This window comes from Protopterus annectens, chromosome 1.part2 (genome assembly GCF_019279795.1).
Source record: "Protopterus annectens isolate FY-2018-M chromosome 1.part2, PAN1.0, whole genome shotgun sequence".
NCBI classification, from domain to species: domain Eukaryota; kingdom Metazoa; phylum Chordata; order Ceratodontiformes; family Protopteridae; genus Protopterus; species Protopterus annectens.
In genome coordinates this window covers 126,663,929-126,688,119 of record NC_056727.1, presented here as the reverse complement: position 1 = coordinate 126,688,119, position 24,191 = coordinate 126,663,929, and the positions used below count along the sequence as shown (strand labels likewise).

At 42.4% G+C, this 24,191-nt stretch overlaps 1 protein-coding gene across 1 annotated transcript in view; it reads right to left on the bottom strand.

Moving 5' to 3' along the window:
• The window catches only part of PNPT1 (polyribonucleotide nucleotidyltransferase 1), a 1,644,852-nt gene that overhangs the window by 1,510,229 nt on the left and 110,432 nt on the right, over positions 1-24,191 (bottom strand). The window contains exon 8 of the mRNA XM_044055211.1: positions 3,418-3,531. Within this exon, the coding sequence (XP_043911146.1) occupies positions 3,418-3,531 (114 nt within the window). The remainder of the gene's footprint in view (positions 1-3,417; positions 3,532-24,191) is intronic.

The following is a 24,191-nucleotide window of genomic DNA, read 5'->3' as shown; positions in this document are numbered from 1 at the left end:
TATGCTCTCGGGAGCCTTGAACCAGGTTTCTGTTACTGCACAGATGTCGATATTCTCCATACTGAGGAGAGCTTCGAGTGTGTGCATCTTGAGGTTTAGACTTCTGGCGTTGAGTAGCGTTACCCTTAGTTTCTTTTTCCCTGTGTTATCTATGGAGGTGGGTTTGTCCTTTGAGCCTTGCCTAAAAAAGGCACTATGGGGGTGGCAAGAGCCTTTGCCAGTATCCAAAAGCCCAGGGGTGACAGGTGCAATCCATCCCTAGCGAAGCAACGTGGTGTGTCGAGCATGTCACCCCAGGCTGACAGACACTGGATCCCCTTTGAATGACACCAATACTTTAGCCAATTGTTAAAATCGATCATTTTGTCTTTATACTGTGGCATCATTCTTGGTGAGGGTAAGATGCTACTCAAGGTCAGGGTCATACCGGCCTGGGCTACATGATCAGAGAGCTCCTCTATGTCTCTTTTCATGTAGTCCAGGGAGGTACGTCTCAGGTCATTCACACCAGCCTGGACAATGACAGAGTCATATTTGTACTTGCTTTGGAGTGATCTGAGTGCTTGCGTTATATGGCAGATCCTGGCGCCCGACAGGCAGCTTACCGTGACCCTCTCCTTGTTTAGTCTGGTGAGTGGGACGTCAGTGTGTCTGACAATAGAGTCACCTATTACAAGTGTATCAGGTGTGTTGTTTAGCCTTAAGGGCTGGGTTTGTTTGGCACACTGGCTTTGTGAATTATGTGTTACACTTGTTTTGTTTTGGGGTAGCAGGTGCTTGGATGTCTGCTTTGGAGGTCTCTGCTGTTTAGGCAGATTCTTATTTACAGCCTCCGAATATGTTTTGGTGTGTTTATGTGTTTGGTTAGACGTTGTGGTAGGTCTATGTGAGACTGGATTTGTGGTGTGTGTGGTTACCTTCTCCTCCTGACTGACTGGGTCAGTACTGAGTTGAGAGAGCTCAGCCTCCAGTTTGGCTATATGGTTGCATCTCTCACATATATTTGAGCTTGTTGGGAGGAGGAGAGGGTTGTCTGTGGACATGAGGCAGTTGTAACATTGCCTCAGGATTCCCAGATTCACCAGCTGGACTGGAAAGGAAACCAGCATCTGTCCTTTGGTCATGCCAGAAAAGTATAGGTAACTCCTTTATAACTGATCAAAAAAGGACCAATAGGGGCAGAGTGCTCTAGGGAGTATCTAGGAATGTAGTGCTTTTGGTTTATTAGTGCTAACTTATATAAAATTGCTTATATGGGCAAGTGCAAGTGCAGGACTTTAGATAGAAAAAAGGGTCCTTATTTTAAGAGTTAAAGCAGTTCTAAGGGAAAAAGTGAAGAGTAGACTTTGTGGAGCCGAAAAAGGTTTAAGCCCGATGCTGCGCTATGCGCAAAATCGCGCAAAGCGGGTTTTATACAGGGGGACTTGAAAGAGCTAGAAATTAGCTCAAAGTCCCCCACTTCCACTGGTAAACAAAGAAGCTTCCTTCTATCCAAGTAAGGAAATGGGCAACACAGGAACTATTCTAAAGTCCAGAATACAGCAATGCCTGTATAAGGGACTATTCTAGGTCAGGAAAGGCGGGAAACAAGGATATTTTTTTGTTTTTTTTTTTTTTTGCAAGACGAACAGCAGAAAATGCAGTAAATATTTAACACAGGCTAGCGCACTTGAGTGTGTAGCCACAACAGGTAAATTCAACAACAAGACAAACTTTTAAAGTGCAGGTATAAATTAAATGTATAACAAGCTTTAAACAGGCAAAAGAGCAAATATAACTCACTTTTTGGTGAGAAAGGACAGTCGCAAAGGTAACAGCAGAAAAATATACTTAAATCAGGTAAGCAGTCGCTCTTTTTGTCTCTCTGCTGCTAGCACCACTCTGCAGGACCACAAGGAGCTTTGCTGAGTAGGAACAAGCACAAAAACCGCGCCAAAGCGGGTTTTATACAGGGGGACTTGAAAGAGCTAGAAATTAGCCCAAAACGGCCAATAAACTACAAGATTCTTGTGCTGGGATCACTCCTCCAGGGACAGATAGGCAGCTCAAAGCTCCCAACTCCCACTGGTGAACAAAGAAGCTTCCTTCTATCCAAGTAAGGAAATGAGCAACACAGGAACTATCCAAAAGTCCAGAATACAGCAAGCCTGTATTAGGGACTATTCTAGGTCGGGAAACAAGGATATTTTTTTTTTTGCAAGACAAACAGCAGAAAGTGCAGTAAATATATACACACATATATAAAACCTTTTATACACAGATTACCAAACATGGGGTTTCACAAATATTTCACTAACAGAGTAAGGCCTTCAACATTACACTCTATTTCCTTCTCAATAAGTAATACTTTTGCTCAGTATTTGGAGTGTAGCACAACTGAGTAGTCATTACATGAGAATTAAAAATCACATATTTCTTCTGAAAGGGAAATCTCTCACTACTGTATTTATAATCTACCTCAGCTTTACACTCACACATGAAGAAAAGGCTATGTATGTACTTTTACAAAAGGAATCACCAACCAAGTGAATCCTGCAACTGAAGTTGAACTTGCAATTGAAGACAATTATTCAGAGAAATTATCTAGAATATTTCTACTAGTTTCAAAGATATCATTTTACATTATACTAGGTATTACCAGCAGCCCTATATTGCAATTTGGGTGCTTCACCTTTACCATTCAGTTCAAAATACATGCGACTGACATATTCGGGCCAACAAACTTAATCAATTATATATACTGTGTTTATATGGAATCAGACCTAAAAGTAATATTCTTTTCTCACTAAAATATATTTTCCACCATTTATATGTCAAAACAAAAGATACTCATTTTATTTATCCAAAAAGACATGCACAAACTTGAGATTCTGTTGTCTACTTTCACTACTTGCTATTACGTCATTCGGTATACATTATGAGACTGAACATCCAGCTATTTTGTCCTGAATATTTTATAAAAATATATTGAAGGATAGAGCTAGTCACCTGTAAATACTTTCAAATTCTGGCCAGAAACAATTCTCTTCAGAGGAGCAAATATAAAAGCTATCAAAACAAATTATTTATATAAAAAGTTATAGGTTTTTTTTTCTAAATTGATGGAACAATAAAATGAAAGAAACATAATTTTTTTCTCATTAAATTCAAGACATAACAGTTCATTTGCTTTTGCTGACAGGAGTGCAATCTTATATTTTTATAGGACAAAGCAGTAATTTTTTTCTGAAAAAAAAACCCACAAAAAAAGTGTTTTAACTAAGTGGATATACAAACAAAGGAAGCAAAAAAAGTCAGAAGAAGGTCCTCTCTTCACAACTCCTCATTTGCCTTTCCTACTTTGGTTAGTATATGGTTAAAACAGTAAAATATTTACAAAAAAGAAAACATAAAAACTAAAAAATCCTTACTGCTTACCAACTTGACTTTGAGAAGCTCCAGCTACAACTAAGTTCAAAGTGCTTGAAGTCATTTCTTTTCTTGTTGGATTAATAACAAATTCTCCATCTACCATTCCAACTCTTACAGCACCTATGAAAATCATCAACATGTTTATTAAAGTACTTTCAAGTAAAATGCAACATTATTTACAGAAGACAAAAATCGATGACTAGGACATGCTCTAAACCTAAGAACTTTTCCATGGTGTAATCTTGTAATAATGAGAAGCCACATAACCTGATCAAAATAACATAATATACAAGCAGAGGTAACTGAGACTCGGTGAATACTTCTTTTAGTTTTCAGCATGACATAGTCTAAGCACATCCCTACTGGTTCCACAATGACTGTATATTTGTTGCAGGGAAAGGAAGAGGTCAGAAATGAGGATAGGCTGGATAAAGTCAGAAAGGGATCCAAACTCTGATGACTAAATGATGCAAATAATTCTGTAATCATACAACCAATAACATATTACACACAGCGATACCTGAGTGAGCAATGCCATGTAACAAAAAATAAATAAATAACTACTTAATTATCACCATAATAAGGCACCTTCAGATGTAAGGATGTTATTTTTAGTTATAAGATTGGAAAGCAACAATCTCCTCAAATGTTTAGAACAGTAAATTAGTTGCTCTATCAGTTTAGTACAAAGGATTAAAGGTCATTACCAGGTAACGGGCTTCATTCTGTAAACCTGGGTCTAATTTAGAGTCTCTGTTTGCCTATCATGCGACTCAGAGCAAGGAACTTATCTAGACACTGCTCCTGTACCACCTTAGTGGGATGAGCTAGTTGTTAAACAAATACAAGTAATTAAAACATTTTAGGTGATATCTAGTTTGGTTCTGAAAATTCAGGGAACTACTGAACCTTTCTCAGACACCTACAAACTCAGCTCTCTCCATTTCTGCACTAAGTACTTTACAATATCCAAAGGCAGGATCCCCCTCTGCAGGAATGATTAGCTTTATCTAGTGTCCAACATGTGAGGATGCAGTGTGGGGAGCAAGGGTCAGGAGGCAGGCACCCATCATCACCTAAAGCTGGAAATCTTTTGCTCACATGCCCCAATAATGTAAGAGGAAAAATGCCCATACTCACTATTCAGGCTTGTAATACTGTATATGCACATGAAGTTACCTACAGTGTGGAAATTACAGATTTCAGATGCTTCTGAAGTGAGAATGCCAGGTCTGAGCTGCTCAATGCCATCCCAATCCTGGAGTTCCTACACTGCCTGCTCCACTGTCAAAAAAGGGTTGCCAGCATCACCCTAGGGTACATACCTTCACTGCTAGTTGATCCAGCCTTGCTGGAATAAGAGTTATAGCAAACATATGTCTTTATTGTAAAGAAACAGTTTAAGACTCACATGACAGGCAAATAACTCCATCTGACCATTTTTTTTAAGACTTTGTACCTCTGGTACATGGGTGACACCTAGCAGGAACACTAGGTGTCTAGACTGTGGAGCTTGAGTCTGTCAAGCTCGTACTGCCCTGTGCAAACTGCACTGCTAGCAAAGGGGAATTCAGCATGCAGAAACACACTTCCTCTTGGGAAAGCAACTATAGCAGAGCTTGGAAAGGTTGCCACAGCATAGGAGGGTGTTCAGCAGAGGGAAAGAGTAGGCTGCCCCAGAGAATAGAAAACGACCCTCTTCCTACCATCCAACTCTTGCAGAAAGCGAAAGAGCACATGGGGAATTCCCAAGCAGGGCAAACGTTTTGTAGGGCTATCACCTTACCAGAGAATTTCCACTTCCTGAAACAACAGAACATATGGGCTGATTCGGCACAGGCAGAGGAGCCATTGGGCTTGGCCCTGTGAAGGGGGGGGGGGCAAAAAAAAAAGAAAAATTAAATTTAGTCATTTGTGTTTGATCAGAAACTGTTAAATTTGACTCTGTTTAGTATCCCATCTCTTTCATAATGACAGTCAGGGGTCTGTTTCAACTGTCTTGTAACATACAGAAATAAATGTTTTCTTGGATGTGACAAATGTGGTCTCCTTCTAAAGAAAGACCATTCTGAGTTGTCTCTTCTGGTAAAGTATGTTAAGAAAGAGGGAGGAAAGAAATATGCTTGGAAAAATCCAAATAAATCAGAATTAGGGTGGTTTTTGCTTTCCTTTTTTTAAAAAAGCAAAGTCATAGATGCATACAACAGCCTTGATTTAGTTCCGGAATGTTACTCCCATTACTTCCCAAAGTTTAACCAATTAGCTGGAGAAGGTCTGAAGACAACTATGAAAAGAAGGGTCAAGGAATGTCATTCCATTGTTCCAAAGAAACCTTCTTGAACACACCACTGCCACCAAGAGAATACTGTGACATCTCAGACACAGCTGCATTTTCAGTATTCATAGTTATTCACCTAGACAGTTACAAAAGTCAGATTACCCACCAAATTCAGTTACTTTTCAAGTTCAGTACATTTCCGAGGTTTTGCCCAAGTCGGGCTATCTACTACAGAAGAGTTACAACCTACATTGTTATAAGTTCACAGGGACACCCTTAGAGTCCTACAATTCCATATGGGAATTGTTTAACCTGAAGTGAGATGCTTAAGATGCCCTACAGATGGTGGCTAGGAAACAGCTCAACAAAAAAGCAGAATCTGTGGAAGTGACTTTAAATGCATTTCACTCCTCTGTTAACCCGGTAAGACCCAACAAATACAACTGTCTCTTTGCAGTTATTTCGTCTATCCATGTCTTTTGTGCAAGTGACAGATCAATTTCTACTTGCAGTGCGATATCGCTTTCTTAGCTTCTTCACCCCAAGCTGCCTATTTATGCATTACTCACCACATAACCCAGAGGCTATAGTCACTTTTCCTCCCTCATAACTTGCAAAGTAGGTTTAGCAGGAAGCAAGGGCCAGACAATTGCCATAGGTAGGTATATGTGCTTAGTTATGGCTATATGTCCTGGTATGGCATTATCAAGATGCAAATGCAATAAGGCGTGGTATTAGGAGCATCCCTGCTTAGGCCCTAAGGTGAGAATGCCTCAAAGATCTGCTTGCAAGCCCAACCTGGCTGCAGTTCTCAGCCTCCATCGCCACTGGGCTGACAGTAACAGCCAGCATACTGTTAACATGTTATCCTCAAGCCTCTCCTGAGGAGAGATGAGAAAGTGTGGCCTATTCACTCCTCCTCCTCTTCCCCTGCCAACTCCAGCAAGTGCTTGAGGAACTAACGGGACACAGTAAGGATTTTATCTCTCTATGTCATATCTTTTTTCTTGGCAATACTCTAGTTTTGTGACTTGCTTAGTTTCACACAGTATGCAAGTGGAAAATGAAGGAATCATGCTGAAGAGGAAGAAACCTGTACAAGGTTCACCCATCTACTACACTGCGTGAACATGCACAGTATGGATTATAGCTAGCAGCACAATTTCTATTCAATACAAAATGCTTAATGAAAAAAAATATTTCAGTTTTTCATTTGCTACGTGGTCTGTTAAATGATGATTTCACAGTAATTACTCTAAGTTTTCAAGAGATAAGCTAAATTTAGATGTGTTTCTCTCTAATTAAATGCCCTTGTGTGCTGATTTTTTCTGAAGAAAGTACAGTTGCGTTAAGCAAACTTACAATAACAGATGCTTTAATGATCACTGCTGCAGTAGCGTTAGCTATATGGATTATATCTTGCCAAGGATGTAAAAGCTGGCCAGCATCCAAACCTTCAGGGCATCTTCTAAGCGCCCAGTCAGCTTGAGCTGAGATGACTAATGACAAATTTAGTCATCAAGTCAATCAGAGTTTTCATGCCAACAATCAGAGGGAGGCTAAGCCCTGAAAGGACAATGCTAAAAAAAAAAATAAAATAAATATTCACACACTGGCATAAACAACACACCAATAAACAAGGGAAATGGAGGAAGGGAGTGGCTACTGCAGCAGTGATCATTATCTGCTATTCTGGTAAGTTTACTTAAATAACTGTACAGTGTTCATCATATAGATCACTGCTGCACCTAGAAAAGAAATCAAGCTTGTAAATGCCATGTATATGTATGTATACAGGACCAGATTGATGCTTGTAGACTACTTCTAGAATCTATTTCTTTCCAAAAAGCCACAGATGAAGCCAAGGCCCTGTAAAAGTGGACCTTGACCCTGTCTGGAATAGTTTTGTTCTGGTGAGTATGAAAAAAGGTAAAATCCTAAGACAACCATTTGTAAAGACTCTGCTTTGGCACAGGCTATCCCTTCTTACCTTCACAAGAAATGAACTGATCTGAAGATCTGAAAGATTCAGTTCGGTCAAGATAGTACCCAATTTGTCTGTGGACATCTAAGGTATAGAGCATTCTTTCTCCCTCATTTTTAGGTTTAGGAAAGAAAACAGGGAGATGGATAGTTTGGCTTAAAGTAAAGTAAACTCTGATACCACTTCAGGCATAAAAGAATGATTAATTCTCAAAGAAATCTTGTCCCTGTGGAAAAGATATGGTGGACTCACCATAACAGCTTACAACTCAGATACTCTTCTTGCAGAGGTCAGAGCAATCAGTAAAATTGTTTCCATATTAAGAACCTCAAGTCAGATAGATTAGCTGGTTCAAATGGAGCAAGTTCTATCTTCTCAAACACAAAATTAAGATTCCACGGAGGGGTCACTTGTTTTATTGTAGGTCTCTTGTGCAAAACCTCTTTCAAAAGCATTTTATACATTCATATAAGTACTAAGCTAGCTGCCTTGCGGGCCATTTTAAGACTAGCTAATTTCCCTTTTTGTGCTCGAATTAACTTATCTCAATTCTTACAGATTGGCCTTACCCAACATTTTGACATGAGAATGTACTGAAAGAGAATGATCCATGGGCAGACATGCTGAAATGGTGATAAATAAACTTTGATAGTGAAGTAAGAAAGGCCATAGGATAGTAACTCACAGACATATTCTAAAACAGAGAACAACTAGTCTGGAATGAGTACTGGTTATGTCATTGGCAGCAACCTTTTCCATTTGCTAATATATGATTTTCTAGTGACAGGTTTTCTTGTCTGCATCAGTATCTGCTGCACATCCTCAGTAAACAGGGGCCTAAAAGGAATTATGACCCTATCATCCAGGCACTCAGCTGAAGTTGACTGTGGTTGGGGTGTATTAAACACCCCAATCTTGTGTGAGTAGATCCATTCTGTGGGGAAGCTTGTGGTAAACTGACCCTGGCCATTTCCAAAAGAAGGGAGAACCACTGATGCCTGAGCCAGAAGAGAGTCACCACAATGGATCTTGGGGAATTCTTTCTGAATCTTCATAAGTACCCTGGATATCAATGAAAGGGGTGGAAAAGCATACAGGAACATCCTCATCCAACGAGAGGAAAAGGCATCTGTCTTCCAGGCCTGTTTGCATGGAGTCCGGGAGCAGAATCTTGCCAGCTGATTGTTCAGAGATGGATGAAATCTTGGAAGATGTCCAATCTAGTTTCTATTCATCAGGGTCTGCCCTTGTCTGCTCAGTTTGTCTGCCAAATAATTTTGCGCCAAGGGAATGTAGGATGCCTGTACAGTTAACACTGTGCTGTGAAGCTATATTCCAAGCTAATACAGCTAGTCTGCAAAAGGCGTATGACCTGACTCCTCCTTGCTTGTTGATGTAATGCATGACTGTTGTATTGTCTGCAACAACCTGAAAAGAGGTCCTGGGGACCAAAGATGAGTCAGCGACTTGAGTGCCTTGATCAGGGCAAGCATCTATTTTATATTTACTTGCTTGTGTCTATCCTTGGTGTTCCACACACCTTGCACTTTTACCCCTCCTGAAACTGTTCCCCAAGTAAAGTCTGAGGTGTTTGTGGTGACTGACTGCTTTGGAGCAGGGAGGAAGAAGGGGAGACCTGGATTTAAGGATATTTGTTGTAACCATCAAGTGATTTCTCTACTGACAAACCTCAGCACTGGGATTTGAAAAGACAAAGGGTGTTGGCGCTGGGACAAAAGAGATTTCAGATACCACTGTATCTTTCTCATTTGGAGTCTTGCCAGGAGTATCGTGAGTATCACAGGTGCCATCAGACCCAAAATCCTATTTCATCACAGTGACCGAAGTCTGAGTGGAAAACGTTTGGGACAAATCTACATACAGTTTTTTCCTGTGGAAGAAAAGCTATCTGAACAGGAACACAATTGTGTGTGAAGAGTCAAAAAGACTTGCATTTTCTCTTGAAATCCCATCTTGTGTAAGAGATCTGTCATCCAATAGAGACAGATTCATGACACTTTGAAAAAGACTTTGCAAAGATAAGCAGGTTGTCTAAATATGGAAAAATGTGAATACCCTGTAGCATGCAATGAGCTACAACTGGACCTAGACATTTTGTGAACACCCTTGGTGCAGTGGATAGTGCAAAGGTAAGGCAGAACCGATAATGTGATCCAGACACACACAGCATTAAGAAATGCTTGAAGTCTGGATGACTAGGGATGTGAGAATACAGTAAACGTCTTTTAAATCTAGTGTTACCAGGAAACTTAAATGAGGAAGAAGTTGTAACAGATTGTTTCATAGTATAGTACTAGGCTATCTGCCCTGGGGCATTTGTAAGCCTAGCCATAGTGATGTGGCTTTTGCCACCCCATGAAGTGATAGCATTTTGAACGTGGGTACCATCAAAACAGGTTTAGGAAAGAAAGATCCAGAACTGGTCTAGAAGCATCTTTTTTTCTTTGGCACTAAAAGCATCCTTGAATAAAATCCTTTCCCAGCCTGGGAAGGAGGAACTACTTCTATCACTCCCTGGGACAACATGTGTTTTAGGACAGGGGGAAATAAAGGAGTCTGTTCCGGTGGATGAGGAAAGGAGGGAGTTCATCCCATTGCCATCTGTAACACTAATGAATGATCTTCATAACCCATTTGATTAAAACTACCTGTTGTCCAAGAGAAAAGTGGATATTCAGACTTTCTGAAAGGTACAAGGAACTGCCAAGGTGGAAGGGACAACAAGGTCCCTTAAATAGTCATTCTGAACTGTTAGACTGTCCTTGGTTTTGGGGAGTTCCTGAATTATTTTTGGAACTCACAGTTATTTCTTCTTAAATATCTATTTACCTGTATTTTGTTGAGACTATTTTTTTTTCCAACAGTGGAGAAGGGGTTATAAAATCCCTTAGAAAACTTAGAAAAGGAGGACTGAAAAATCTTAGAGATTCCCTGTATCAGCTTACCACTTTCATCACACTTTTTGATCACCTTTGAACCAGAGGGACCAAAAACAATCTCTATCCAAAGGTGAATTTAAAATCTCTTTTTTATTATTTGGGAGGTTCTGAGAATGCAGCCATGCAAACTTATTCAAAACAGTACCAGTGCCCATAGCCCTGGAAGAAGCATCAAATGAGTCATACACGCACTGTAAACAATGAGTTCTGAATAGAACAATGGAAGAAACTAAATTCACAGCAGATTTTCCTCAGTAGAAGAAACTGCAGACAAAACATTCCCTATACTTGGACAATTAGTACAGATATTCCTGACAAGTCAAAATTCTGAAAATCAAAGTTACAGAAGCATACAGTTTTTCCCCATACTTATCAATAATCTTACATCCTTAGCAGAAAAAGTAGGATTGGAATTAATTACATCTTTATCAGCAATAGGATTACCTAAAGCTATGGCTGCTGGGTCAGGTTTGGGAAGAATGGACAAAAATTTAAAAGACTGAGGAGCTTCATACATTCTGCCTTTTTTAAGGGCAGCAGGCTGACTATGAGAAAAATTGCAGGCAGTGATGCACACATTCTCCAAAGCTGACAGAACTGGAGTAACGGGTTAAGATACTGGAAAATCTTCCTTTAACAGTTCAAAGTAATTTCTCAGGGGCTGAGAAACCTCAGTGTGTTCTCACTGAAAACACTGGCACATTCTAGAAATAGTCTCAGAGAGGGAAACCCCAACAAGGAAGAATCAGAAACTGAGTTACTCTCGGAGTCTGACTCAGAAAATTGAGAAGACAACCCTGCAGCTATCTCTTAATCTTTCTGCCCATCTTCAGAATCTTGAATCTCTTCAGGAAAACAGATATCCCTCTTTCTTTCACCAGAAACCAGTCTGAATTAAACCCTGAGCTAGACCCAGTAAACTACTCCAGTGTAAGGAAACTTGAAGAGTAGCTATATGTTGAGTTTTCTGTTTCTTTTTGATAGGAAAAATGTGGTCAACGGTATTATTAATGTCAGCAGCAGCCTCCCAGGGATGGGCGCAACATTCTGACCAAACAGAAGTTTTCCTGTCCTCTCACTCCCTCTCAAGACTGACAAAAGTAGCTCTCCCTTGCCAACTGTGGGGACCCCAACAGCCGCAGAGGAAAGGTTAACCCCCAGTCCACAGTGGCTGTAGGAGTTGCACCAGAGGGATCTGGGGTAAAAGATGAGTGATAAGAATCACCCACTTGCAGCTAAGGCAAATTGCTAGCCTGCTGTGATGGCAAGGCTGTTTGCTTAACTTTTTCTTTTTGTAGCTGGAAAGACTACTGATCGAAAGACTACTGATCGTGAGAACGGCAATTTGTTCCATGGTCAAGACAAGTGGTGCCTCTTTCCTGGGCAAGACAAGCAGCAAAAGTTGGTAAAAATATGAAGTCTTTAAAAGTAATCTTCCCATACAAAAACACAGTAAAATAACTTTAAAACACTTAAGTCAGTCCCAAAACGTAACAGACACAATTTTTTTTAACAGAAAAATGGTTTGAATTATGTAAAAAAAAAAAAAATTAAGTTATGCACTCACCATAACGTTTCATCGGTGTTGTCCGTTTTCATTCTTCCTCAACTGTTGTGTTCAGATCCGATCCTCAGATCTAGCTTGGCCACTTCTTCCAGCTCATGGAACACAAACTCTTGACCTCCTCCCTTACTGATAGTGCCCTAATCACCTAACATACCTCAGATCTTGTTTGCTGCCTGTTTACACCTGCAAAGCTGTAGGAAAATATAAAACAACAGAATCTGGGACTCAAACAAAGGAACAGTAGTTCCATCATTATCTTTCAATCCTTCCAAGGGTCAAACAAGGAGGGGGTTGGAGGGAAGTTGCGGAAGAATGACAATGGACAACACAGACAGAAAGTTATGGTGAGTACATAACTTTTTTATCTGATGTTGTCATTTTCATTCATTCCTCAAATGATGGGACACAGTCCCCAGCTGCCTAAATCCTTGGAGGACTCTAAGGAAGGATATTCCCAAGTACTGGTGAGCCAAAGGATGCTCTTCCTCCAGAGACCAGATGTAATTTGTAATTAGCAATAAAAGTATGAGGATGATCACAAGTTGTGGCTGCACAAATATCATCCAATGAGGATCTAGATAAAAAGGATGAAGAAGTTACCATAGACGGAACGTGCTTTGGGTGGTTTTGGTAAAGACAAAAACAATTTTTCATAAACAAAGGTCATACAATCAGTTACGTATTTGGCTAAAGTCACTTTGGAAACTGGAATGCCCAATTTGATTCCGAAAAGAAGACAACAGTTTTGATTTCCTCAAGTTTCTGATTCTATGTAGATAAAACCCGTAATTGTCTATGAACATCCAAAAGGTGTAACATATACTCTCCTTTATTTGAGAAGTTTGGAAAGAAGACTAGAAGGTTGATAACTTGATTAACATTGAAGTCTAACACCATCTTAGGAAGAAACGAGGGATTGGTCTGTAAGAATACTCTATCCTTATGAAATATCAAATAAGGAGTTTTAGATGACAAGGCCTGTAATTCTGATACTTTTCTGGCAGTGGTAACTGCCACTAAAAAGATAGTTTTCCAGGTCAAGAAAAATAAGTTATGTACTTGCCATTACATTCGGTCTGCTTCAGTCTTCATCAAACCTATGGGTCTCAGTTCCAAGCTCAGAAGTGACTCAGCCATCAGCAAGATTAGGATTTCAAGCTAGAGCTCCTCCCAACCTACCCATACTGCCTAGCTCCTCTCAGATATTTCAGATCAAGTTTGCTGCAATATTCTCAGAAGAGAAAAATACATAAAAAAAATAGAGCAAAAAAAAGATGCTCAAGAGCACAAAACAGGAATACAGGTTCTCAGTATAATCCATCAGGCCCTTCAGACATAAGGAAGGGGGAAGGAGGGAGGGAAAGTCGATGACGACTGAAGAAGACAAAATAGATGGAACGTTATGGTGAGTACATACCTTCTTTATCAGATGTTGTCTGTTCAGTCTTCATCAAACCTGTGGGATAGAGTCTCCAGCTACACAGATCTGGGATGGCCTCATGGAAGGATATTCTGGAGCACTGCAGAAACAAAAGCAGCCCTATTTCTGGATATGATGTCAAGTTTGTAATGCAAAATAAAGGTGTGGGAGTTCGTCCATGAAGCAGCTGCACAGATATCTTTTAAAGAAACTCTAGACCAAAAGGCCTGGGGTGTGGCTATGGATCATGTGGAATGAGCTCTGAGTGGCTTAGGTAAAGGAACATTGTTCAACAAAAACATGAGTAATACAATCTCTTAACCATCGAGCAATAGTAGCTTTAACAACAGCTTTGCTTGTTTTGGAATCTGAGAAAGCGACAAACAACTGATCAGATTTCCTGAATGTTTTTGTCCTATCCAAGTAGAAGCACAATTGTCTATGAACGTCTAAAAGATGCAATATATATTCACCCTTATTTTGGAAGTTTGGAAAAACACAAAGATTAATGGATTAATTAATGGTGTTTATCAATGCAACATTTAGTAAGAAAGAGGGATTGGTAAGTAAGGTAACTCTGTCTTTATGAAAAATAAGATAGAGGTTTGGAAGATGGTGCTTGAAGCTCCAAAACCCTCTTGGCCGAAGTAACAGCCACTAACAATGCTGCATTCCAGAAAAAGAATGTCAACTCTGCCTTAGCAGTAGGTTTCAAAGGGTGGTAAGGTCAGAGCTTGAAGAACCAATGCAAGATATTGAGGAGTACGATCTTTGATAGGAGGTCAAAGAAGAAATGTACCCCTGAGAAAAGCTTTGCAAAGTCTAGATGAAGCTAAAGATGTAGCATTCTCCCCGATGTGAAAATTAGAAATGGCTGCTAACTGAACTTTGACAGAAGAGAAACTGGCCCCCCCCCCGAATGAAAAAGACCAGCCAGGAAATCCAAGACTGCCGAAATGGATGCCATAAGTGGATCGATGTGATGCTGGTAGGCCCAAATGGAAAACCCTTTCCACTTACTTTTAGAAATTTTCCGGGTAGAAGACTTCTGGGAGGAAATGATAATCTTCTGGACTGGAGAAGAAAGCCTGGATTGTCTAGCCATCATTGGAAATGGAGAAACCATGAGGTTTATTTTCAAATTGTGAAGATTTGGATGCATTTCATCCTGAAGGGCGAGACAAAGTCCGAACGTGGTTCCAAAGTCGACGGAGGGCAAATTAGGTGAGACCACAGGAAGGTGGGCCAAACTTGTCGAGGGCAAAAAGGAGCAATGAGGATCACTTTGCTCTTCAACCTGCATGCCTTCTGAAGAAATTTGGGAATCAGAGGAAGAGGAGGAAATGCATAAAGTAGACCAGGCGGCCAAGCATGGACTAGTGCATCTCTTAGTGACTGTCCCTGTGGAGGGATCACAGCAAAGTACATGCTGCACTTGTTGAAAGGAGAGGCAAAAAGGTTGCAGTAGGGTTGACCCCATCTGAGGAAAATCCAGTTTGCCACTGACTGATTCACAGACCACTCGTGAGGCATCAGAAATACCCTGCTGAGCCTCTTTGCCAATATAGCATGTTCCCCCGAATGTGCATTGAGACTAGAAAGCAGTTAGTAGAGAGCCCATTGCCACACTCTCATAGCTTCTCGACAAAGAGGATAGGAATCAATTCCACCTTGTTTGCTGAGGTAACACACAACTGACATGTTGCCAGTCTGAATCGCAATTGTCCCCAGAGGAAGAAGGGAGTGAAGGGCTTGCAATGCTAAAAGCACCATCCTCATCTCTAGGATGCTGATATGTAGACTGGTCTCCTGGGGATTCCACGTCCCTTGAACTGTCTATCCCAAGTAATACCCCCTCAACCCCAGCTGGGAGGCGTCCGTGGTCAACGTAGTGAGAGGGGTGGGAAGAATGAAAGGTTGACCCTGACACACTTCTGGATCATGAAGCCACCACAGATTCATAGATTAGTACTAGGCTAACTGCCCTTACGAGCCATTTTAAGCCTAGCCAATTATCCCTTGTGAGACTCAAACCCTGCACCTTGTGTTTGTAAGACAAACACCTTAACCATTAGGCCACCCTCCCAACCAGAAAAGAGAATTTCTGCACACTCAAGACAGTCTTATAGGATGACTGAGGGGATGATGCAGAAAGGACCACTGGACAGACAAGGTCCACTATAGAACTCTTGTATGCAAGTGGGCTGTCAGTAGTAAGATTACACTTGCAGCCATAGAACCCAGAGCCCTGAGAACAAGATTTGCTTGAGAAACTGGAATAGCTAGCATTTGCCTGATATATGTCCATAGTAAAAGAATCATGTCCGGTGGAAGATAGGTCAGGGTTTTGTTTGTATCCAGGCAGGCTCCTATAAAATTCATCATTTGCACAGGTTGCAGTTATGACTTTTGAAGGTTTACAGTGATCCCCAAGGTTGGAGCCAGTTGAGAGAAAATCCCTGGCCTGGACTAGTAGATGCCTGGATGGTGCGACTATGAGCCAGTCATCCAGGTAAGGAAACACGTGGAAACCCTGCAGTCTGAGGTGAGCTGGAACCACTGCCATGCATTTGGTGAACACCCTGGGAGCTGTGGTGAGACCAAATGGAAGCACACAAAACTGGTAGTGACTGGCTCCCTGCTTGAAATGGAGATACCTTCTGGAGCATCTGTTCATTTTGAGGTGACAGACCTGAAGGAAGCATACTATCGAGCACATCCAGTAGTCCTTCTGCAGAAAAGGAAGGATGGACTGAACCGTGACCATCTTGAACTTCGTGTGTCTCACCGATTTGTTCAGGTAAGTCAGGTTCAGTATGGGCCTGAGGTCCTCTATTTTCTTTGGAACTAAAGAATTGGGAGTAAATCCCTGATCTCTGCTGGTCTGAGGGGACCTCCTGGATGAGTCTTTTGAAGTAACTTTGCAATTTCCGAAGTTACTGCCTCCCTCTGATTGGGTGGAACATCGGGGAGGTGCTGTTTTGGTTGGGGGTTAAAAAAGGGAATGGAGTAACCTCTGGATAAGACAACTTGCACCCATTGGTCATTGGTGATGGCTAACCAGGCTTCTAGATGAAAGGAGAATCATCCTCCAACTGCCTCCAGAGGGAGACAGTCGGGCAACACCTCAGGGATGTTGCAAGGAATTCTCAGAGGGAGAATCCAGAGACCCGTGATTCAGCAGATTCCCTCTGCCCCAAGGACAGAGTCTACCACTCAAATTATCCCCCCCTGCCCCTTGGGGAAAAATCTCCCTGAGTGTCCTGGAAAGGATCCTGGGATTTTCTGAACAATAACTTCTTTTCCCTGCTCTGACTCTTGGGGAAGGACTTTTGCAGGGGAGTGAAGCAAATACCAATGGTAAATAGGGTCGTACCATCTTTCTCGCTGTGGGAGTGTGTGTCACAAACAGTCGTTCCAAAGAGGGAGGAACCATCAAAATGGGACATTGACAAAAGACGCCTTAAAAAGTTCCATGAAATCACACAGCTGCATCCAGGCATGACGCCAAATGGGAATCCCGGAACTGGCCACCCTAGAGGCGCCCTCACTGAGTGAGAAACCAGCCTCATGGATGCAATGGAAATGGACTACAGAGTGGCCATACGGGAGGATAAAGGAAGTCTGTTCCTTCGCCATCATGGATTCAAGGCCAGAGCTAGAGTGTTCCTGAATTATGTCCCTCTGTACCCTAATAAAATGGGAAAGGTAATTCAATGCTCTGAGGTCAAAGGTGGAAGAAGCACAGACCCTTTTTCCAAATCTGTCCATAGCCCTACACTTCCTGTTAGAGGGACGGACAGTAGAGATTTCTAGGGCAACCTCTTTATTGGTGGCCGCCACCACCACCATGGCATCTACTGGAAGGCCCTTCATCCAGTGAGGTCTCTCCTTGGGGGCACTAGGGATCTTATTCGCTCTTTTATGGATAGGTTCTGCAGTGTCCGATTTCTTCCATGCACTTGCAGACACCAGGTGCACGACAGGATCTGCAGGGGGGACACTCAGGATGTAGCTGGGCCAATCCCAAAGGCCTCCAAGAACACGGGGTTTGTGGCCAACCAACCACCTCTCTGGTGAAGAATCTCAAATGTTTCCAAAGGAGACATCGGGTAGAGATCTGTGGGACCCCACCCCCCTTCATCGAAGTCAGTGTCTGTTGTTAGAGATTTCTCTGGGAAATCTAGGTGCCTCCTTTTGCACCTTTTTCTTCTGGGGAACCTCCTCAGTGGGGTGATCTAGGGAGGTGTTGGAAGAAGTCTGGGCTTCCTTAAGTGGAAGAGACTAGAGGCCCTGAGGAACAGCTGCCCCTGTGGCAAAAGAGAGGTCTCCGACACACAGCCCTGGATGGGGAAGGGATTTATATGAAACAGTAGGGTCCAGTGGGGTCCCCCTAGGAGAGGAGAGGACCCTCTCCACCACCTCGAAGGCAGGAGGACTATTGGAGTCTTGAGGAATTTTGCCCTGTCCCAAGGGATCAGGAACAGACTGGCCCTGGTCACCAGCAGCCCTCTGCTCCAAGGGAGGAGTTGGCACTGAGCTGTCAAACTCTGAGGCACTGAGGGGAAGCGACAACTCAGAGAACATCTGAATCGAAGTCATCCCCCCCAGACTCGATGGCTTCCGCTCTGAGACGCGCTAAACCCCAATGCAGGAGGAATCGAGCAAGTCAAGGAAGCAGTCGGGCTCAAAGTAGTAAGGAATATTGGGCACAACAGACTGGCACCAGGGGCCAAAGGATCTGGGAGCTCTGAAACAGCAGGTCAGATAAGAGAAGAAGAGACAATCCTACAGGGAAAAGCTCTGTTCGAAGATACTGTAGGGGATAGAGCTAGGAGGACCCTCACCTGGATCTGCATACAGAGGAAATACCTCATCAATCTGTCTACCTCTTTCTCTGACAGGCTCTGAGAAGACAAGATGGATGAGGACACAAAGGAGGGTCTGGAATGATGCCTGTGTGAAGCAACCCTTGGAGACAAGCTACGCTCCAAAGGCTCCAGACCAGAAAAGGGAGCATGGGCATGGGGCACAGAGGAAGACACTAGTATCGAAGCCGAGGAACTCTGTACCAAAGGTCTCGGGGCCTTCTTTGGAGGGTCTGACTCGACAGACTCGGAGGGGTCCAGGGACCATTTCTTATGGTCCCTCACCTCCTTAGATTTTTTGGATGGGTTATGAGCCCCTGAGACAGAAGCAACAGCAGGAGAAGGAGGGAAAATAAGACCCCTGAGCACAAGCTAATTTCTTCCATCTGCAAGGGCCAAGGGGAAGAAATGCCTTGCAGACAAAACAAGCCACCTGAAGGTGGGCAGGACCCAAACAGTAAACGCACTCCCTATGGGCATCAGATAAAGGGATATAATGCCCACGGGAAGTGCATTGTTTTAAACCCAATGGGTTTGTTAGATTTCTCTGACATAACAGCAAAGAAAAGGATAGGAGTCAGAGAGAGAATACGACAACCACGCAAAGAAAAACACTACACTACAACTACGGAAAAATACAACTAACTTAAAAAAAATATATATATAGGCAGAAAGAGAAGGAGGGGTAAGAAAATAAAGAGAAATAGGTCAAAAGACCACTTACGGCTGAGTAAAGTACTTTAGAAACACCACAGGAGGAGCACTAACAGGACTACGATGCTTTGGTGAGTGCAGCAAATGAGATCTGAGGTACCTGAGAGAAGCTACGCAGTATGGGTAGGGTGGAAGGAGCTCTAGCCTGGAATCCTAAGCTAGCTGATGGCTAAGTCGTTTCCAAGTTTGGAACAGAGACCTACAGGTTTGATGAAAACTGAACAGACAACATCAGATCTCTAGTTCACATATGACAGGTGGTTAAAATGGAGACTGTGGTTAAGGCTTGCAAAACAATGTTCAAATCCAAAGGAGGAGTGGGATCCTTTAATGGGGGTTTAAGAAAGTCCTCTTTAAAAAGTCTTTGCAAAGTTTGGAAGAAGCTAAAGATGAGTTATTTACTCCTATATGAAAATTAGAAACAGCAGATAGTTGCACTTCGACAGTAGAAGAACTTGCATCTTGATTGAAAACTGAAGCTAACAATTCAATAACTTTAGGAACCAGTACTGAAAAGTGGTCAAGATCCATTTGCTATGCCCAAATGACAAACCTTTTCCATTTACTTTTGTAAAGTTTCCTAGTGGAAGCTTTATGGGATGATAAAAGAATGTGATGGATAGGGAAGGAGAACGTTGGCTATTTAGTGATCAGTGGAAAGTACAGTTGTGTACACTTACCATAAATGTAGATGTTCGAGTGTATTCACTGTTGCAGTCATTACATTTGGGTAATCCTGCTGGCAGGTTGCCCTCAGTCGGCCTGAATTCCAAAGTCCGGGGTCCTGCGTCTTTTTCTTTAGTTTTTCTTGCCTCAGATGTCAGGTGCCCCCTAAAAGGGTAGCCAAAATTTATATATATAAAATTAAATGCACCAATATAAACTTTACCTTCATCTACAAGCAAATACACCACATAGGTTGTATAAATCAGATAAGGAAAGATAGGTTCCATCAGAAGAAAAGGGGGATGGCGGGTGGGTAACCTGGACTGCAACAATGAATACACTCTTAACATCTACATTTATGGTAAGTGTACACAACTGAAATATGGTCTTCGTGTTTCACTGTTGCAGTCATTACATTTGGGTAGAGTCCCAAAGCTATGGTTGGGAGGCTGGAGCTAAACAGCATTAGGAGTGTCTATGAGGCCCTGCAGAACTGCAGTGGCAAAGTCTGCCCTGGATTTAGAGTAGAGTGGCAGATGATAGTGCTTCATAAAGGTGTGCACTGAACTCCAAGTAGCAGCCTCTAAAATGTCCTTGGTAGGTACTCCCCTAAGAAAGGTTGCTGAAGTGGCTGCAGCTCTGGTTGAATGTGGCCTAATGCCCTTAGGCAGTGGTTTGCCATTGTGTACATAGCAGAAACGAATGCAGTGGCCTATCCACTTTGAAATAGTATGCTTTGAGATAGCCTTTCCTTGTGATCCTGCAGCATATTTCACTAGTAATTGCTCTGTATTTCTGAAAACTTTGGTTCTGTCCAAGTAGAATCTAAGTTGTCTGTGTACGTCCAAAGAATGCAGAATTCGCTCCCCCTTGTTCTGTGGATTTGGATAAAACGTTGGCAGGTGAATAGTTTGGTTAAGAGCCACACTGGACATCACCTAAGGTATAAATGTTGGGTTTGTCCTCAGAGAGACCCTGTCTGGATAAAAAATGATAAAAGATTCCACAACCATGAATGCCTGTAGCTCTGAAACTCGTCTTGCAGAAGTTATTGCTAGGAGCAGAGCTGTTTTCCAAGATAAAAACTTTATATCAGCAGTAGCAGCTGGCTCAAAAGGAGGCAGGGTGAGTTTTTCCAAGACATAGTTGAGGTCCCATGCAGGCATTGGTGATCTCCTTGGAGGCCTTACATTTTTGGCTCCTCTGAGGTACTGCTTTAATAAGGGATGAGAAAAGATTGGTGGCTCTGAATTGTAATGAGCCAAAATGGCAGAGGCATGAATATTAATAGATGAAAAAGATAGGCCTTTGTCCAGCATCTCAGTTAAGTACTGCAAAATCTGAGGAATATTTGGCACAGCTGTATCAGTTCCTTGTGCTGGTTCCAAACACAGAATCTCTTCCATTTTCCAGCATACGATTTTCTAGTCCTAGGCCTTCTGGCTTCCAAAATGACATCCATCATACCTTTACTGAGAGGTGTGTTTTGTATGACTACATTATCCGCCATGCTGCCAGGTTTAAAGTCCTGAGTTGGCTGTGCAGGATCTGATTGTTTTGCTGGGACAGTAGATGAGGTATTTGAGGTAAGGTCCAAGCTGGGCATTGAAACAAGTTCCTTAGTATTGGATACCAATACTGGCGGGGCCAGTCTGGGGCAATCAGTATCATCTTTGGCTTCTCCTGTCTGACCTTTAGGAGTACTTTAGGGAGGAGAGGCAGTGGAGGAAAGGCATATACTGATAGTTTTTTCCAGCTGAAAGATAGGGTGTCCACTTTCCATGCTTGTCTGTGATAAATCCTTGTGCAGAATCTTTTTAGTTGGTAGTTGTGAGGGGAGGCAAATAGATCTATGTCCAGGCATCCCCATTTCCTTGTTATCATGCTGAAGACTTGTGGATCCAGCTGCCACTCGTGGGGATCCATGATGTTTCTGCTTAGTTAGTCTGCCAGAGTATTTTTCCTTCCTGGCAGGAATTGTGCCTGCAGATGTACTTGGTAAGTCAATGCTGTGTCCCACAAAGTCATGGCTAGTCTGCAAAGGGGGTAAGAATGTGTGCCCCCCTGCTTGTTTATATACCACATGACCATGGTGTTGTCTGTCTTTATCAGTACTTGTCCTGGATGAAGTAGGTCCTTGAAGGCTGTCAGGGCATTTTGAACAGCTAGCATCTCCTTTTGATTGATATGTAGATGCATTTGGTTTGAGGTCCATGTGCCCTGAATGCATTTTCCTGCCATGTGGGTCCCCCAGGCATAATCTGATGCATCCGTTGTTAGTGTCTGCCTGGCTGGGGGTAATGTGAATGGCTGTCCCTTACTTTGGTGACATGCCTTTGCCCACCATCGAAACTCCTGTTGCAGGCAGGGAATGAGAGTAATCATTGTTTCCAGGCTGTGGCAATGTTGAGTCCAAACACTTTTTAGGTACCATTGATGTTTCCTCATATGCAGTCTTGCATATGGAATTAGTAGGATGCAGGATGCCATGAAGCCCAAAGCCTGCAGAATTTGTCTTGCAGATAACTGGGCCTTTGTTGCCAACATTTTGAAATAGGTAGTCAGTTGCCTTTGTTTGTCTGGCATGAGATAAGCCATCTGGGCAGTTGCATTTAAGCTTGCACCCAGGAATATTATCTCTTGAGAGGGTACTAGTTTTGATTTCTTTTCGTTGACTGCGTACCCTAGGCATGTTAGATGTCTTTTCACAAATGCCAGATGCTGTAGAAGAAGAATGTCCTTGTTCTCTGCTTGAATTAGACAGTTGTCCAAGTAAGGATATATTTGTATTCCGCTTTGTCTGCAGAATGCAGTTACTGGTGCCAGGCACTTTGTAAAGACCCTGGGCGCAGTAGATAAGCCAAGGGCAGTGCAAAGAATTGGCAATGCATTGAGCCAGCCTTGAATCTGCGGTATCTTCTGCATATTTGTCTGATTGGGACATACAGGTATGCCTCTTTTAGGTCTAAATTCACAAGCCAAGCGTTCTTGCCCAGCATGGGCAGAAGCTGCTGCAAAGTCAACATCTTGAATTTTGGTATATCCAGGAATGTGTTCAGAACAGATAGGTCCAGTATTGGCTTCCAGGCCTTGTCCTTTCTGGGTACCAAGAACAGTCTTGAGTAAAATCTTTGTCCCTGCTCTTGCTCTGGTATTTGTTGAATGGCCCCCATGTCCATGAGGGATGAGACTTGTTTTTTTGCCTCTGCCCATTGATTTTTTGGCAGATTTGGCCAGCCGTTTGCCTTTGGCAGGGTATGGAAATGGAACCTGTAGCCTTGTGACACGATATTTAGAACCCACTTTTCCTGGGTTATAATGTGCCAATTTTGAGAAAAAAGTGCTAATTTTCCCCCTAAGGCTGCTGCCAGGAGATGGGTGCTTAGGGCAGGCAGGGGGAAGTCATTGGGACTGTTTCTGTATGGTTGTGATTTGTCTTCTCCAACTTTGGAGGAAGAAGCACCCCACTGCTTTGACCTGTATGAACCTTGCGCCTGGGATCTGCCTCTAGGGCGTCTGGATCTGCCCCTTTGAGGTCTGTCTGACACAGGAAAGGACCAATTCTTTGTTGGCCAGTGTCTACTAAACCTAGGTGGCTATACTTGTAAAAAATCTTTGACAGTTTGCATAGATTTAGCCTTGTCCTCCATTTTCTTTAACACCTCTTCTGCCTTAACACCAAACAAAGTATCATGCTGTAAAGGTGCATCTAATAATTTAACTTTGACATGATCAGGCAGATTTTGTTCCTTTAACCAAGCATGCCTCCTAATTACAGAACCCGTAACTGCGGCCCTGCAGGAGGCCTCCAAAGAATCAATACCACATTGCAAAGTATGCTTTCCAACTAGTTCAGCTGCATGCAATAAATCCTGCATTTCCTTGTTTTCTGCACATTCAGAGTTTAACATTTTCTGTTTAAGCAATGCCATGACATGTTGCTGATATTTGAGCATATAAAACTGACAGTTTAAGGCCCTTATAGCCAAGGTAGCAGATGTGTAAACCTTTTTCCCCATCTATCCAGTGCCCTAGAATCTCGGTCAGAGGGGGTAGGGTTTTTTTGCAGTGGAAGCCTTACCTCCTTTGGGACCCTGTGAAATAGTTTCTGGGTCTGCAGCAGGGTTTTTAAAAAGGAATTTGTGAGAGTCAGGAACCCTGTAATATCTGTCAGGCTTAACAGGAGCTGGAGGTAAGGAGTCAGGGGTAAGACTAGACTCCGAAAACACATCTACAATGTCTAACACAGGTGGAATGGCTAGTGGCCTGTGTTGAGGTAGTAAAAGGAAATTCCTGAGCCTCTTTTTAGATTCTGAAAAATCT